The following is an 18,305-nucleotide window of genomic DNA, read 5'->3' on the forward strand; positions in this document are numbered from 1 at the left end:
TGACTGAGGTCTTGGCACGGGCTGAGAAAGAGCTGGCTGCCTTCCTCCTACTCCTTCCACCTGGCTCCCTCGCCCAGAGGGACGAGCCAAGGATTTGGACAGAGTATTCCGAGAGGCACGATTTGGGGATCAGATAACAATTCAACCACTTAGAGACTGTGTAACCTTGGCCAACTGACTTTACCTCTCTGAAGCTGTTTACTCACCTGTAAACGTGGGGCTAATAATCGTGCATACCTCACAGAATGGTTTTGATTTTATGTGAAATAATGTCTATAAAGGTCATAGACTTGGGCTTCATAGTGGAGTCCTCATTGTTGCTGTTATTTTCCTCCTGGGTACTGTATTTATTAGATGGGTCGGCTCTGGTCAGACTGAAGAACTTCCTGAGACCCTACCACTACCTGCCATTCCCACAGACTTGCGTCATGGTGGGGCCTGAGACCTTCCATATGCCAGGCAAGGCTACTGAGGTGCAGAGGACGTGGGACTTGTGTAACACCACCCAGTGAGCCTGCTGTGGCCATCAAGACTCCCAGGCCCCTCCTTCCACTGAGCCACATGTTTTCTCTGAAGAAGAGTTGAGCCTTTAAAAAAATTAAGTTCCCAGCAGAAGGGATGCCCCCCATTCTCTTGCCTGAAGTTTCCCTGGCACAGCTGTCTTTGCACCATTAGTGGGTGGCGAGGCCCGGCTGGTCTTCGCTGATGCGTGTTTTACATTTGCTAACTTCGGCTCAGCCACCGCACACGGGCGCACCCCGGATAGGCTCGCTGTAGAGCTGGCAGAGGCGGGCTCCCCTTCTCTGCAGGAAACAGATGCATCTCGGCTGGAAGCCTGCCATCACCTTCGCGTGGCTTATGAACCCAGAGCACAGCATGCTGGGGTGTCAGAATACCAGCGTCTGCTTCCAGCAAAACCACAGCAGCAGCTGGTAAGGATCATTGCTTCCCATCCTCTGAGGTTCCCGGTCCAGCATTTCCCTGCCCGGTGGAAAGGTGGTTCCGCAAGAGACTCTGGGATAGAGACGGCCGTGGGCGGGAACCTTGGGAAGTGCAAACCGTATTCCCCTCACAGAGATGTTCGTGGCAAACGGACACAATAAAACCCCTGAGAAATGCTTGGGAAGGAACCTGTCAACTCACATTGACCTTGCATTTTCCAAATTTATTTGATCATGGAATACAACCTTATAAAAATGAATGAAAAGAACCGTTAAGGTGGTTGGTTCCCTTCCTTCTGTGTGGTCTGTGATGAAATGTTGGCTCCTCAGAGGACTTTCCTGGTTCCCCTGGCTAAAATAGCACCCCATATCTCTCTGTGTCTTCACCCTGCCTTGTGTTCCTTCATAACACTTACCACAAACACATTTGTTTTTGTGTTTACATATTTTTAGAACGATATTTTAATATGTATTTGTTTATCATTTGTCCCCCTTTCTAAACTGTAAGCTCCTTGGTGGAAAATGTCTTTTTTACAGCTATACTTTCAGTCTTTGGCACTTAGTAGGTGCTCAATAGATGCTGCTGAATAAATGAACATTCCTGCAAGAGAATTCAGTGCCCGGGGCACCTGGGTGGCTCGGTTGGTTAAGCATGTGACTTTGTCTCAGGTCATGATCTCGCATTTGTGAGTTCAAGCCTCACGTTGGGCTCTGTGCTGACAGCTCAGAGCCTGGGGCCTGCTTCAGAATTTGTGACTGCCTCTCTCTCTGCCCCTGTCCTGCTCATGCTCTGTCTCTGTCTCTCAAAAAATAAATAAATGTTTAAAAAATTAGAAAGAGAAGAGAGAATTCAGTGCGCATCCTCTCAGTAGAAAAGTTTCCTGGATGTCAACCAAAAAGTGGTCTGAGATAATATCTTTCAATAAGACGTGAATTTCTTAGCCAATCGATGTACCTTCAACTTGGTTGTACAGATTACGATGGGCTCTGTGAAATGGGAAATGAAAATCATCTGATAAAGTTTAGCAAAAGCAAAAGTTGTGATAAAAATTGAAACAGAAATGCAGACAACTCCTTAAAATAGCTCAGACCTCCATCAGAAGTACCATCTGGATATCCCTGTCTTTCTCCTCCCATTTAATTGAGCTCCTATTCTATGCCAGATACTATGCTAATCACCTGACATACATTATCTCATTTAATACGCATGACTACTTTGTGAAGAAGCGATTATTGTGTCCATTTTGCAGATGAGGAAAGAGGCTCAAAGGGCTTAGGCAAGTTCCTCAAAAAGAGAATGGATTTACAGATCAATTTGGGGAGAATTGATGACAATGTTGAGTTTCCCAATCCATGAACATTGGATATTTCCCAATTTTAGCCCTTTTTTGAATTCCTCTCAGAAATGTTTTTTTTTTAATGTTTATTTTCTTACTTTGAGAGAGAGAGTAAGCAGGGGAGGGACAAAGAGAGAGGGAGAGAGAATTCCAAATAGGTTCTGCGCTGTCAGCATGGAGTCTGACACAGGATTTGATCCCATGAACCATGAGATCATGACCTGAACCAAAATCAAGAGTCAGATGCTTAAGCAACTGAGCCACCCAAGTACCCAGCTCAGAAATGTTTTGTAGTTTGTAGTCTCCATGTCTAACACGTCTTCTGTTAAATTTATCACTAAGCATTTTATTCTTTTTCACCGTGAATGGAATCACTTAATTGGATGGTTCATTTCTAGTATATGGAAATATAATTGTTTACACACTGGACTTGTATCCTGTGACTTCTCTCAACTTGTTTCTTAGCTGTTGTAGCTCTTTTGCAGATTCCTTGGGATTGTATACATAAAGGATTGTGTCATCTGTGATTTTATTTTTTCCTGTTCAATTTGTATGTTGTGTTGTTGTTGGTTTTGTTTGTTGTTGTTTTTGCCTTATTGCACTTGGTGGAAACGTCCTGTACAACGCTGAAGAGTTGTGAGGAAGTAGATATCCTTCCCTTGTTCCCGATTTTAAGGATAAAGCATTCAGTCTTTCACCATTATGTAAGATGTTAGCAGTGGGTTTTTTGTAGATGCCTCCCTCTTCCTAGTTTGTTGGGTTTTTATCATGAACAGTTGTTAGATTTTTGTCAAGTGATTTTTCTCCGTCTATGGAGATGGTTGTGTGTTTGTTTTCTTTTTATTCTATTAATAAGATGCTTCACATTGATTGACCTCTGTGTGTTGAACCAACCTTACATTTTTTTTAAGTTTATTTGTTTATTTTGAGAAAGAGAGAGAGAGAGAGAGAGAGAGAGAGAGTGTGTGTGTGTGTGTGTGTGTGTGTGTGTGTGTGCATGAGTGGGGGAAGGGCAGAATCCCAAGCAGGCTCTGTGCCATCAATGCAGAGTCTGATATGGGGCTCAAACTCACAAACCATGAGATCCTGACCTGAGAGCTGAGATCAAGTGTTGGACGCTTAACCGACTATGCCACCCAGGCGCCCCACCAACCTTGCATTTCTGAAATAAGACCCACTTAGTCATGGTATTTAATACTTTGACAGTGCTGCTGAATTCACTTTGCTCATATTTCATTGAGGATTTTTGCATTTGAATCTGATGATGCCACACATGCACCAGCAAGGGTAGGAAAAGGTTTATTGCTCACATAATGAAGCTTTCTGGAGAAATTGAGGGAGGTTCCCAAGTGGTATATAAAATGACTTGAGGGGGCAATGGAAGGAGACTGGTTTGGGGGGGTCATGGTGGTTAGGAGATGGGGCTGGGGTAAAGGTTTCCAAGTGAATGGATTGGGCCTTGCATGGTATTGAATTCTCCCACTATTGTTGCTGAACTGTCTGTTTTTCCTTTCAATTCAGTCAGTTTTGTGCCATGTATTATGAGGCTGTGTTACAAGGTACATATAAAACCGTTGCATTTTCCTAATGTATTTGCCCTTATATTATTATGAAATGTCCCTCTTTGTCTCTAGTACTTCTTGTTATCTTGAAGTCTACTTTTATAATATTAATATAACCACTCCAGCTCTCTTTTGGTTACTGTGTGCATGTCATATTTTTGTATGTCTCTTTTAGAAACCATGTAGTTGGATCATGATCTGACAATCTCTTCCTTTAACTGAAGTGACTGTACCATTTACATTTATGTTTGCCATTCTGCTTTCTATGGATCTCTTATCTTTTTTGTTCTTCTGTTTCTCCTTTAGTTCATATCTTTTATTAAATATTTCCGTGCGCTATTTGAACTCTTATTTTTATAGTTATTTTCTTTTGGTTGCTTTAAGAATATAATATACATGTTAACTTATCAAAGTGTACTTAAAATTAATATGAACTTGGGGCGCCTGGGTGGCTTGGTCGGTTAAGCGTCCGACTTCGGCTCAGGTCATGATCTCACGGTCTGTGAGTTCGAGCCCCGCATCGGGCTCTGTGCTGACAGCTCAGAGCCTGGGGCCTGTTTCAGATTCTGTGTCTCCCTCTCTCTCTGCCCCTCCCCTGTTCATGCTCTGTCTCTCTCTGTCTCAAAAATAAATAAACGTTAAAAAAAATTAATATGAACTTAATTTTGATGAAATACAGAAACTTTGCTCCATTCCTACTTTTTCCTTTATGCTGTTATTGTCATATATATATTATATACTTAACAATACAGTGTTTGTATTGTTTTATACAATTTTGTGTCTTTTTAAAACATTAAGAGAATAAGAAAAAATGGATTCTTATATTATCTCTCTTATTTCAACTCTTATTACATATTTATCTTTTCTGGTAGTTTTCATTTCTTCCTGTAGATTCAGATTGCCCTCTGGTATGAAGTCCTTTGGGCCCAAAGAACTTTTTATAGTATCTGGTAAGGCAATCTGATAGTCATGAATTCTTTTGGCCATGTTTTTTTTTTTTTTTTTTTTTTTAATCTGGGAATGTCTTTGTTTAGCTTTCATTTTTGAAAGATCGTTTTGTTTAACATAGCATTCTTGGTTGACAGTTTTGTTTTTGTTTTTTTTTTCAGTGCTTTTCATATGTCCTTCTAGTCTCCATTATTTCACATGGAAAGTCAGTAATTGAAGGTATTGATGCTTTCCTGTCTGTGCCAATTCATTTTTCTCACTACTTTCAAGATGTTTCTTTTGTCTTCGTCTTTCTGCAGTTTGACTATGACGTGTCCAGGTATGGATCTTTTGTATTTATTCTACTGGGGGTTCATTTAGTCTCTAGGATGTCTAGGTTAATATTTTCCTCAAATTTGGAGTTTACTGCTATCATTTCTTCCAATATATGTATTTCTTCATCTCTTTATGTAGTTGTAGCAAAAACCCTAAATTTGTAGCCATAGTTTTAAACCTGTTAACTGATCCAGGGGTGCCTGGGTGGCTCAGGTGGTTAAGCCTCCGACTTTGGCTCAGGTCATGATCTCATGGGGCTCAAACCCCCTAACAGTGAGATCATGACCTGAGCCGAAGTGGGTGTTTAACCAACTGATCCACCCAGGTGCTCCAACATGCCCTCTTTAAAAAAAAAAAAAAAATGTTTATTTATTTTGAGACAGAGAGAGAGAGAGAGAGAGAGAGAGAGAGCGCGCACGCATGCGTGTGTGAGCAGGGGAGGGGCAGAGAGAGGAGAGAAACCCAAGCAGGTTCCACACTGTCAGTGCAGACCTCCATGTGGGGCTCAATCTCATGAACTGACTGTGAGATCATGACTTGAGCATAACCTGAGCCCGACCTGAGCCAAAATCAAGAGTCAGACAGACGCTGAGCCACCCAGGCGCCCCTCCACTACACCTCCTTTGATGGCCTTACTTGAAAACGGGGAAAAGCACAGGTCAAAGGGCATTAGGTCATTGAAGCTCCTTGCCCCTAGATGGCGCTGCTCTTTCTACAGGTTGCCTGTGAAAGGTGATTTAAATTTATAGCATTTTGGATTATGGCAATTGCATGCATTCTTTCAATCTGATTATAGCGGGATTATTCTGTCTTTAATAGACGACTGTTAATAATTTACATTGTTATCTTTAATGATATAATTCTATTTAAAATGTCCACTTGCATTACTTTTCTCAGGGACTTTCCCTCAACTCCCAGGTTTTAGTTGGAGCTAATGGCAGTCTATGAAAGCATCCACGAATGGGGATTTAACAAGGCAATTGTTAGAGAAATAAAGATCAGTTTCCAATGAAGAGAGATGCCAAAAAAATTATTTTACTAAAATAAGTAGATATCTGTTGTGTATCATATTTACAAAATGAAAAATACAAATTCTTCTAAACGTCCCTGAAATTCCTCCTGCCTCATAAATATAGGCTTTTGGAATCTTCTGGGGACAGATCTCTTTATTTTGCTGCGGCTTACCTTGACTGGAAAGCCTAATCTTTTTGTTCAAATACAAATGTCAAGTTCAAAATGGAAAGCATGGTGAATGTTTTCTGGTTGCCCCTCCAGACCCACACTCTGCCCTCCTCTGTTTTGCTCTGTGCCTAGGAGGTTGACCTCTAAGAAATGTGTCAACCAGTTCCTTTGCCCTCTGGTTTCTGATAGATTCGACCAACGAGAGGATCCAGCAGGAAAGCCATGCAGGAGAAGAGAGATCGTTGCATTTGTTCCCCCAGCTCTCTCCCTGCTAGCTGTGGTGTGCCCGAGATCCCGTTCTGCTTAAGACATGCTCCTCCCCTTGGTAGCCTTCTCCTCCAGCTACAGGCCTCACAGGGTCCAGGTAAGGTCTCTTTCTCTTTGCTCCCCCAGTCCAGGGGTGGAAATGGCTTTGCACCTTTGCTAGTCCTTGGTCCTTCGCCAGCCCCTGTGGCTTTCCCTTGGCCCTGCCCTCACCTCTGTAAATAGACACCTGATCAACTTTTCCTGCCTTTCATTGCTTTCATGTTCTGGGACCTGCTGGGGCTCTGAATGGCACAGTAAGTCAGCATGGATAAGGAAAAGGGGAGGTATTGGGGGTCCTGAGGCTTTACTTTTGGTCCTAGCTCAGGTGCTGTTCTTCTGTGGGAACTTGGGTAAATCCTTGTTACTCTCTGGATTACAAATGCCTCATCTTGGGCAAGATCAGAGGACTTTGCTTCTCCTTCCTTCCTTCCTTCCGTCCTTCCTTTTTTCCTTCTTCTTTCTTTCTTTCTTTCTTTCTTTCTTTCTTTCTTTCTTTCTTTCTTCCTCATATACTTCCAGAAGAATTCTGAAAATTCACATAATCATATAAATAAAAAATTTGTTCTCACGGTTTTAAATAGTTGTAAAGGATGTAATGTCCTGCATATTGTAAATATTAGTGTTTAAAGTAGTGATTTTATACCCACTGTCATCCATTAAAAAAAATAGAAGAACAGACTCCTCACAGCTAGAAATATTGCAATGTTCCTTTTTCTCCTTTAAATCACTTTTTCCATTCCACTTCCCCACAGAATTTTACAGGAATGTGATATATTTTTCTGCTTGTCTCATACAGATCATCTCAGAATAGTCTCTAAATCGAAAATATCATTATAGGTGGAAATTTAAAAATACTTCTATTTCCAGTGATCATAAGGCACTATGAGTTAATAAGCATGTTTCTGGATTAATTTTAGGATACTGTCGATCAAAATTTCTATAATTGTTAAACATAAAAGGTAAAAGTAATAGAAGTTTGTCTCTGTTTTAAAAAAATTTTTTTTTAAGTTTATTTATTTATTTTGAGAGAGACAGAGACAGTGTGAGTGGGAGAGGGACAGAGAAAGAGGGAGAGAGAGGATCCCAAGCAGGCTCCGTGCTGTCAGTGCAGAGCCCAGTGCGGGGCTTGAACTCATGAAACCGTGAGATCATGACCTGAGCTGAAACCAAGAGTCAGACGCGTGATCGACTGAGCTACCCGGGTGCCCCTAGAGTTTGTCTCTTAATGAGATGGATGGGAGAAGGGTTGTGGTGTCCTATTCAAGGGAACTTCCGTTCCCCAATATTTGGAAACTTCCCTCCGTTCGGTGCCCTCTCCTCCCTGCCCCCGACCCAAAGTTGTCCATGCAAGGAAGTAATGCATATGGCAGTTAAGAACCTAGAAGTGGATTTTCATAAAACTCTGCATCAACTACTTGGAAATTGTATCCCTCTTAATTTGAAGGCACAGGCTTGATGGTGTCTGAATGGTACTGAATGACAGCTTTCGTAGGGTCATGTCTACGAGGGCTGGTTCTCAAGTCACAGCGCCTCAACACTAACATTCTGTGTGACTTGGGCGACGTACTGAAGCTTTGTGCCTCTGTTTCCTCATCTGCAAAATAGGGATGTGTACCGCTCTTTAAGAATCACTTGAGGTGATGTGTGAAAAACACCCGGCCTATGGCAAACAGTATATCCAGAACAGATTCATAGGGTTGCAGTCTGGGAAGGGGGACCTGCTGGGTACGATCTGCTTTCCACCATTAAACCCATCTTAAGGCCATTGCAAAAGTCCTGATGTCTCTGTAACGGAACATGGAATGCGCCAGGCTCTTTAGGTCTGTTCTTTTTGGTAAGCTTTACTGTCCGTTGAGTCTCCTCGGATGTTTCCAAAACAGCATCAGTTGATATTTGTCCACAGACCTTGACCTTTGCCACCTCAGGGAGGTTGATATTTCCGGGGCACTCTTACAGTAGAAGAAAGGGGCCATGGAATGGTAGGTTTGGAGACCAGTGCGGCTGTCTAACAAGAGTTCCTCCGTGTCTCAGAGAAATAATTATAACCAGGCTCTGTGCAGGCTGTGTGAGCCCAGAAAATGACAGCTTCTGCTTTCCAGGAATGGGAATCAAGTATACATTCATTTATACTCCCTTGGAAAAAACTGGGGTGGCCTACGGGCCAATTTTGAATCAGGCAAGCCAATATTTGAGCTTTCTGCCTGAGAAACAAAATAAGACATTGATATGCTAAGAAGCTGCTAACTGAGTCAATTTTGCTGTAGGCCTGCTCTGATGTGACTTTTGTGCTCACATTAGTGCTCAGACACCAGGCCCGCACAATGCCTACCCTGCCGACTGCCACTTTGCCACTAGAATGTGGGCCCCCCTGGCTGAGTTCTGAATTCTCGGTTTCATTTCCTATTGATGCAGAGGAACGCCGCTGTTTTCCCTTCATAAAGAAACCATTTGTGCACGTTGCCCCTGGTTTGGATCCCTTCTTCACCGCCTCTCAGAGCACAAGTTTAATTTATGGAGTCTTGGGCAGCTTCATCGAAATGGTTTTTTAGTTTGAAATTTAATTCTGTTCTGACGTTTTTGGAGAAGAAAGAAAATCGGTGCCGAGGGTGGTACACTGATTGCCTTAATGACCAGTTCTTTATCCTTCCCTGTCCCCAGGCCTTGTGCCACACATCGGTGCCGTATTCTCCTGCTTGGACTCGGGGCAGGACTTACTTCGACCAACGGGATGTTCAGCGTGGGATTTAAACAGAAGCTGGAAATGTGCTTGCACCCTTGGGCTTATCTGCTCTTCTACCCTGGTGTTGCCAAATGAACGTGCCCCAGGCTGGCCTGCTGGAGGATGAGAAATGGGTAGACCGGCGTCGTGTGGCCCGGGTTGTCCCAGCCGTGGCCAACACAGATCAGATAAGAGGCAGCCAACACCAGCCATATGAACAAGCCCAGCCAAGATCAGAACCGTCCTGCTGACCGTCAGACTTGTGTACTAAATTCATGCTTATTATTTGAAGTCGTGGGCCATCTGTGATGTAGTGTCGTGGTAACTGATAGCTGAGAGGTTAAGCTAGTGGCAGACTGGCCCTCCTGGGACAGGATCCAAAGGAACACTGAGCCCACTTGCACCACCTCCCAAGGCCTCTGGAAACTGACAGAGGAAGGAAGGAACCTTACTGTGGAGTTTCAAATGCTTCCGCCATGCAGGTGGGGGATCAGACTCAGGGAGGTTCAGGATAGCAAAGTAAATACAAGTACAGGCTCCGCAGTCAGATTCCTGAGCCCGAAGCCCAGATGCGCTTAGAAGCTCTATGTTCCTCGGCAAGTTACTTTACCTCTTCGTGCCTCAGTTTCCTCATGTGTAAAACAGAGAGGATAATAAATAGCATCTACCTTATCAAGTTGTCACGGAGGCCCGATGGTTTCAATGCACTTAGAATAGCTCATTACGAGCCCTAGGAAAAGTATTTGTTAAATAAATAAATAAAGTGTGACCTCATGTATCCCCACAGGCTAGTGAGTCCTGGGGGACTTCAGGGATTACCTTTGTCTTTTGGTAGAAGGATACATTTGGATCATAGCTGGCTGTTTCTCGTTTCATACAGTCAGATAATGACTTCTAAAGAACCGAATGCACACTCAACAGGTGTCCAAAATCTGGAAAAAAAACTGATTTCCTTTGGAAAACTCTATTGTGCAAATATATGTTCGGCTCAGTTAGTTGCTCTTACTAGGCTTGGGGCAGTGCTTGATGTGAGATTTCAGGAGAGGACGCAGGAATGACGCTATCCGCTGTTTAAGAGGCTGGGAAGGATTTCCACTTCAAATTATTGGAATTAAAACTTTGCCGCACGGGGAGGCAATTCTCAACATGCATTTATCATCTCATAATTGTTGTGGGTCAGGGATTTGCTTTGGCGTCTCTCGTGAGGCTGCGAGCGAGGGCTGGCGTCTCAGTGAAGGCTCAACTGGGGAAGGATCCACTTTCAAGTTCACTCGCAAGGCTGTTGGCAGGACTCCATTCTTTCTGGGTTGTTGGACTGAGGGCTAAGGTTCCTAAGTGGCTGTTGGCTGAAGGCTGTTGGCTGAAGGCTGCCCTCAGTTTTTTGCCACATGAAATTCCCTAACGCGGCAACGTGCCTCATGGAAGCCAGCAAGGTGGAGAGTCCTCCAGACAGACAGAAGCTACAGTCTTCTGTAACAAAACCATTTCTGGAGCCCATCCCCTAATCGGTATTCCGATTAGAAGCAAGTCTCCCCCTTACTCCAGGGGGAGGGATTATGCAAGGGTGCGAACACCAAGGGGCGGGTGCCATCTTCGAGTCTGTCTGCCAGGCCGCCTACTAGAGTGGCTATGCGTGGCCTCTCAGTGTGGCTTAGTTTCTTCGCAACGTGGCAGTCCCAAGGAAGCTGGACTACTTACGCGATGGCTCAGGGCTCCAAGTAGAAGCGATCTCATGAAGAAGACGGAAGCTACTCTGTCTTCTGTGCTTCAGTCTAAGCAGCGACTCGACATCACTTCTACCGTGATCTACTAGATGAAGCAGTCACAAGCCCAAATCCAACGGGAGGAGAATTAGGATTGCAGCTCGTGAAGGGGAGAGGCGAGGTCACATTGTAGAAGAGCACCGGGATGGCAGATATTGTAGCCATCTTTGGATTCTGCCACACCTCCTGTGCTATTATTTCAAGCTTTGGGTAAAGTCTGAAACTACTGTTCAGCTTTATGTGGGGGGCAGTGGAGAATAAAGGCACGGCACAATAAAAAAGGAGTGTGACCTGCTAAAGGGAACCCTATAATTTATTATCCAAACGATGACACTATCAACAGCAAGGGAGTGCTATTAGTAATCATGCTGGGGCAACAGGCATAAATCAGAGCTGTTCAGGGCAAAGGAGGATGCCAGGTCAGCCCAGACCTGCCTTAATTCTCCCTGCTCCTGGAGCCTGTTTGGAAGAAATATCACTCTACTGGGTAGACTTTTCCTGGAGTCTCAGGTGGTGACCAGCAGTGATAAGCCCAGTGGCTCTTCACAGCAGTGGGGCTAAGAGCACCGTGGAGGAGCCCATGGTGATCGGGATCAATGAAGTCAGGGAGGTGATCCAGGAGAAATGCAAGAAAAATCTTTTTTTTTTTTTTTTTTCAGTGACAAGGGACAGAGTCCATTCTCAAATTAACAAAACAAAACAAGAATATTATTGACTCATGTAACCAAAAATTCAAAGGAAGACAGCTTCAGGCATGGCTGGATCTAGGGGTTCTAACTGTGTCATCAGGCTCTGTTTTTTTCCCATCTCTGGATTTTGCTTTTCTCTGTGTTAGCTATATTTAGGCAAGCTTTTTCCGCATGCTATTCGTCAGTTCCTCTAGACTTAACCTATACCCTCTCAGTAATCTCAGTGGAAAAGGAAACTTTGCTTTGACATTCTTGCGACTGAATCTCATTGGCTTGGTCTACCGTGTGACCATCCCCGAATCAATGCGGGGCCAAGGGGATGGCATACATTGATTGGCCAGGCCTGGGTCATTTGTTGATGGTACTCAGAGCTGAATAAAGCAACTCTACCCAGAATACATAGATTAAGCAGGGCAGAAATCTTGTTCTCCAAGGAACATTGAGATCCCATCACTAGAATGAGGGGCAATGGAGAAGAGATGTTCTCTATGGCTTTCTTTCCCATTAAACTAGAGGAGAGTAATCTTCAAGAGCGAAGAGAAATTAGCCTTTAGATTGTAACTGTCACATGCTAGACCTTCCAATTCTGGCATTTACCTCTCATGTTAGTTCTGTGAAGTCAGGGAACGCAGTCATTTCATCACCCTTTGACGATGCAGAACCTGCAGCAGGTTGACAGAGGAGGAGGGGAGATGTATCAGTTACCTGTTGCCACAATACTGCCGTGTAACAAAATGCCCCAAAACTCCATGATATAAAACCATATGCATCTATTGAGCTCATGAGCCTGTGGGCTGGTGGGGGTTCACTCTGGATGACTCTGCTAATCTCCTCTGAGCTCTCTCACATTCTGGGAGGTGGTGGTGGCTAGTGGTAGGCTTGGAACTCATACATCTCGGTGGTCAGATGGGGTGACCGTTCTCTCCTATTCTTCCAGCAGGCTACCTTGGGCATATTCTCACGGGGAAGGCAAAAGTGTAAGAACAAGTGCAAACTCAGTTCTTAAACACTTTTCAGGCCTCCACGTATGTGAAATCTGCTAACATCCCATTGTCCAGAGCAAGTCACGTAATCAGATCCAGACTCAAGGGATCAGAAAATAGACCTCAGGTTTTGGGTGAGAACTGCAAAGTCACATGACAGAGAGGGATAGGCGCAGAGAGGTGTGCAGAGTTGAGGCTTTTCCTGGAATCAGTCTACCACAGAACGAAAGGGGAAATATAGCATCCCATGATCCTTTGCAGTTGCTAAAGCTAGATATATGGATTTTGTTTCTCAATAGACTTGGAATAAACATCAGAAAGGATTAATCATTGTTCTACCTTTAATAAAGCAGCTTTAAAAATGTTTCTTGTTAGCTGCTGTAGAAACTATTATGATGGTTCCTCAAAAAATTCATGTAGAGTGGCAATATAATGATTCCTCTTCTGGATGTACATCCAGAAGACATGAAAGCAAGGACTTGAACAGATATATGATATACCCACGTTCATAGCAGCATTATTCACAACAGCACAAAGGTAGAAACCACCCAAATGTCCACTAAACTGTGAACAGATAAAAGAGAATGGTACATCCATACAATGGAATATTATCCAGCCTGAAAAAGAAATGCAGTTCTGACACCTGCTACATAAGTCAGACACAAAAGGACAAATACAGTATGATGCCACTTATATGCGGTAACTAGAATTGTGAAGTTACAGAGACCAAAAGTTGAGTGATGGTTCATCTGCGGCTGGGGGAAAGTCAAGGGGTGGGGAGAGAGTGTTTAATGGGTACCGAATTGCAGTTTGGGAAGATGAGAAATTCTGGAGATGAACAGCGGTGAGTGATGGTTACACAACAATGAGAATGCACTTAATGTCACTGAACTGCACACTTAAAAATGGTTGAAATGGTAAATTTTATGTTATATACATTTACTACAGTAAGAAAAAGAGTTCCTTTTCTTGTTGCTGATATTCAAGGTTTGGGTTGAGGCAGCAATAATTCAGTTAATGTTTTTGCTGCCTAACCTGACAAGTAATGGGCTGGGCGGGCCATTCAGAAACCGTCAGCCTGTTCCCTCTCCTCAAGAACCTCACAGTCAAGTTAGGGTAATGGGATTATGAAATGAGGTTAGCCAGGCCCAGAGAGTTTAATTATTGGACTACCGATAATACAAGGTAAGCGGGGCCCCGCGATAAAGCGATGGGCCACTGACTGCTAAAAACGTGGGAGGTGGGGGCCAGTTAAAAATACAGATATCTGGGTCCCATCCCAGACCTATTGATTCAGAATCTTGGGGTTGCTGGAGTTAGAGGCTGGGAAACCTGTCTTGTTCACGAGCCCCGCAGGTGATCAGATGCCTAGCCAAGGTTGAGAATCCCACTAAACCACACAGAGTAAAACTAATATTCGGAGGAAAAAAACCTGTTTGCAGAATTAAATCTTTTCGATAACACTGAAAATCGCAAACGTTGGAAAAATTTTCACTTAGTAGAAATAAGCAACGGGAAAAAAACTGACCAAGATTGATGCTGCACGTGGTAAAAGTTGCTATTGACTAACAACTGATGGAAGATCCTATGTCTGGCTGACAAAATTTAGGTCACAAAATTTGCCTGGGAAAATTGGACCTGTAGGAATAATGGTCACAAGAGAAAACTCATGTTGTTAGAAAAAAAGTAATCGGCAGATTTTGATGTGGACAAACCAGTGATCAATGAGCGAAATTTTGTTGTCAAATATACAATGAAAAAAGAGTTCATTCTGGTGAAAGTAATTTCGGTGTAGGCTTCTGGCTTTTTCAAACATTTCAGATATATGACTTTTCTTTCTTTCTTTTTTTTTTAAATGTTTATTTTTGAGAGAGAGAGCGAGTGGGGGAGGGGCAGAGAGATAGGGAGACAGAGGATCCGAAGCAGTCTCTGAGCTGATAGCAGAGAGCCCGATGCAGCCTCGAACCCACGAACCGTGAGATCATGACCGGAGACGAAGTTGGACGCTCAACCGACTGAGCCACCCAGGTGCCCCGCTGTATGACTTTTCTTAGTTTTTTATTTTGAAATAGCCTCAAAGTTATATGGAATAGTTGCAAGAATTGTACAAAGAACTCTTACATTGTCTTTACCCAGATTCACTAATTGTGAATGTGTGGTCCTATGTTAGTGCTTTATCTCATAGGCATATGACATACTTGCATGTAGGTATAGATAGATCGATAGACACATAGATGGTAGATAGATAGATCGATAGACAGACACATGGATGGTAGATAGATAGATCGATAGACACATGGATGGTAGATAGATAGACAGATCGATAGACACATGGATGGTAGATAGATCGATAGACAGACACATAGATGGTAGATAGATCGATAGACACATAGATGGTAGCTAGATCGATAGACAGACACATAGATGGTAGATAGATCGATAGACACATAGATGGTAGATAGATTGATAGACAGACACATGGATGGTAGATAGATCGATAGACGGACACATGGATGGTAGATAGATCGATAGACGGACACATGGATGGTAGATAGATCGATAGACAGACACATAGATGGTAGATAGATCGATAGACACATGGATGGTAGATAGATCGATAGACACATAGATGGTAGATAGATCGATAGACAGACACATAGATGGTAGATAGATCGATAGACACATAGATGGTAGATAGATCGATAGACAGACACATGGATGGTAGATAGATAGACAGATCGATAGACAGACACATGGATGGTAGATAGATCGATAGACGGACACATGGATGGTAGATAGATCGATAGACACATAGATGGTAGATAGATCGATAGACACATGGATGGTAGATAGATCGATAGACACATAGATGGTAGATAGATCGATAGACAGACACATGGATGGTAGATAGACAGATCGATAGACAGACACATAGATGGTATATAGATCGATAGACAGACACATGGATGGTAGATAGATAGACAGATCGATAGACAGACACATGGATGGTAGATAGATCGATAGACGGACACATAGATGGTAGATAGATAGACAGACACATGGATGGTAGATAGATCGATAGACGGACACATAGATGGTAGATCGATAGACAGACACATGGATGGTAGATAGGTAGATCAATAGACAGACACATGGATGGTAGATAGATCGATAGACACATAGATGGTAGATAGATCAATAGACAGACACATAGATGGTAGATAGATCGATAGACAGACACATAGATGGTATATAGATCGATAGACAGACACATAGATGGTAGATAGATCGATAGACACATAGATGGTAGATAGATCGATAGACAGACACATGGATGGTAGATAGATCGATAGACAGACACATGGATGGTAGATAGATAGACAGATCGATAGACAGACACATGGATGGTAGATAGATCGATAGACGGACACATAGATGGTAGACAGATCCATAGACAGACACATGGATGGTAGATAGATAGACAGATCGATAGACACATGGATGGTAGATAGATCGATAGACACATAGATGGTAGATAGATCGATAGACAGACACATGGATGGTAGATAGATCGATAGATGGACACATAGATGGTAGACAGATCGATAGACAGACACATGGATGGTAGATAGATCGATAGACACATAGATGGTAGATAGATTGATAGACAGACACATGGATGGTAGATAGATCAATAGACACATAGATGGTAGATAGATAGATCGATAGACAGAGACATATATGGTAGATAGATCGATAGACACATAGATGGTAGATAGATCGATAGACGGACACATAGATGGTAGATAGATAGACAGATCGATAGACACATAGATGGTAGACAGATCGATAGACAGACACATAGATGGTAGATAGATCGATAGACACATAGTAGATAGATCGATAGACACATAGATGGTAGATAGATAAGGTAGATAGATGATAGATACAAAGATACATAGATACATAGATATAAAATTTGTTTTCTTGAACCATGAGAGTTGTGGACATCATGTCCCTTACAACAAAACTGTGTACTTCCCAAGGGCAAGAACATCCTCTTATGCAACCATAGAACATTTACCAACCCAGAAATTTAACACAAATATTACTCTCTAATATCCTACCATATTCAGATTTCACCAGTTGTCCCCACAATGTCCTTTGTAGCAATGTTTTTCAGTCTGCCCTGGGGTCCAATTCCAGATCACTCTTTGCATTTAGTTGTCATATTTCCGTAGGCTCCCTTAATTTGAAACAGTCTCTCAGCCTTTCTTTGTCTTTCAGAACATTGACATTATTGAAAAACACAGGCCAGTTGTTCTGCAGAATGTCCCTTGATCTGGGTTTGTCCGACGTTTCCTCATGATTAGGTTTGGGTTATGCATTTTTGGCAGGAATTCGATGTAAGCACTGTTGGTTCTTCCCGGTGTCTCACATCAGGAGGTACATCACGTCCGTTTGTCCACTTACTGGTAAAAGTACATTCCACTTACCTTCCGTGCCTCACTCTCCTCGTCTGTTAACGGAGCTGAGGAGCAGAACTGAATGGTGTCGTGCTGAGCTGTCACTTCAGACGCGTCCCACCCACTGGACATTTGTGCAGATCCAAGCCATTGAGGTCTTGTCGTGATGAGTCATCACCGCTAACATCTAGGACACCTACCGTGTGCCGGCATTCATTGTTTTCTCCTAATCTTCATAGCGTGTGTGTATCTCTTGTTATTCCCATTTGCCAGAAAGGGAAACGGAGGCTCAGAGATAGTCGTGTGAGGCACCAAGGCTCACACGGCTGGAAAGGAACTGAGCTGGGATTTGAGCCCGCTGTGATCTGAGTCCAGAGCCTGACTGTCACTGTCCGCTAATCCCCTAATGGCAGAAAGGACAGATTAAAGCCTCCTTCGGGGGGCCCCAACTGGCATTAGGAGAAAACAAGGTGAACCGCCTTCTGCCGTCTTCATTCCTCCCCCTTCCTTCCCTCCGGCTGGGTCTTTCTCCATTCTGAGATCCAGCAAACTGAAATCAGGATTGATACCATATTCGGGGGCATAGCCTGTTGGCCTTGGGACAGCTGCCTCCAAAACGGACTTTGTTCTCTTCTCGGCTGGATAACCAATAAGCTCACGTAGGGTGACTCTGCCCTCCCTCCCACCTTGTGCCTGCATTTCCTTATATATGTTAGAGTGGAAATGGGCTAGGACAAGTAACAAGAAAACGACCATGCGGTTAGTGCATAACGTGAGTTAATCCTTTAAATAATCCTCCATGTGAGGTACCTTATTTTACCCACTTTGCAGATGAAGAAACTGAAGCTTTTATGGTGGCGAAGGTCACAATCTGGTGAGTGTAGGGCAGGGATTCCTACAGGTCTAACTGCAGGGATGAGGCTAGATCTTCCCTAGGATGCTAGACTACCTCTAGGCTTTGTGGAAGGGCAGGCTCGTGGAACAGGTGTATGAAACATGCCGGGACATGGTAGATACATAATAAACATTTGGTATTGAATCCAGGGTCAGAACACTCATATTTGGCCCCGATTCTGATTCTTGGTCTGAGCCAT

At 43.3% G+C, this 18,305-nt stretch overlaps 1 protein-coding gene across 16 annotated transcripts in view; it reads left to right on the forward strand.

Moving 5' to 3' along the window:
• The first annotated feature begins 4,960 nt into the window (after positions 1-4,960).
• ZNF618 (zinc finger protein 618) overlaps positions 4,961-18,305 on the forward strand; it is a 197,185-nt gene continuing 183,840 nt past the window's right edge. For 6 of the 16 annotated variants that reach the window (XM_042914252.1, XM_042914257.1, XM_042914254.1 and 3 more), the window contains exons 1-2: positions 4,961-5,107; positions 6,475-6,649. In XM_042914252.1, coding sequence (XP_042770186.1) covers positions 6,596-6,649 — 54 coding nt within the window. In that variant the 5' untranslated portion in view covers positions 4,961-5,107; positions 6,475-6,595. The remainder of the gene's footprint in view (positions 5,108-6,474; positions 6,650-18,305) is intronic. The other 10 variants (XM_042914265.1, XM_042914268.1, XM_042914258.1 and 7 more) reach the window with 3 other exon arrangements.

This window comes from Panthera leo, chromosome D4 (assembly GCF_018350215.1).
Source record: "Panthera leo isolate Ple1 chromosome D4, P.leo_Ple1_pat1.1, whole genome shotgun sequence".
Classification (NCBI taxonomy): Eukaryota; Metazoa; Chordata; class Mammalia; order Carnivora; family Felidae; genus Panthera; species Panthera leo.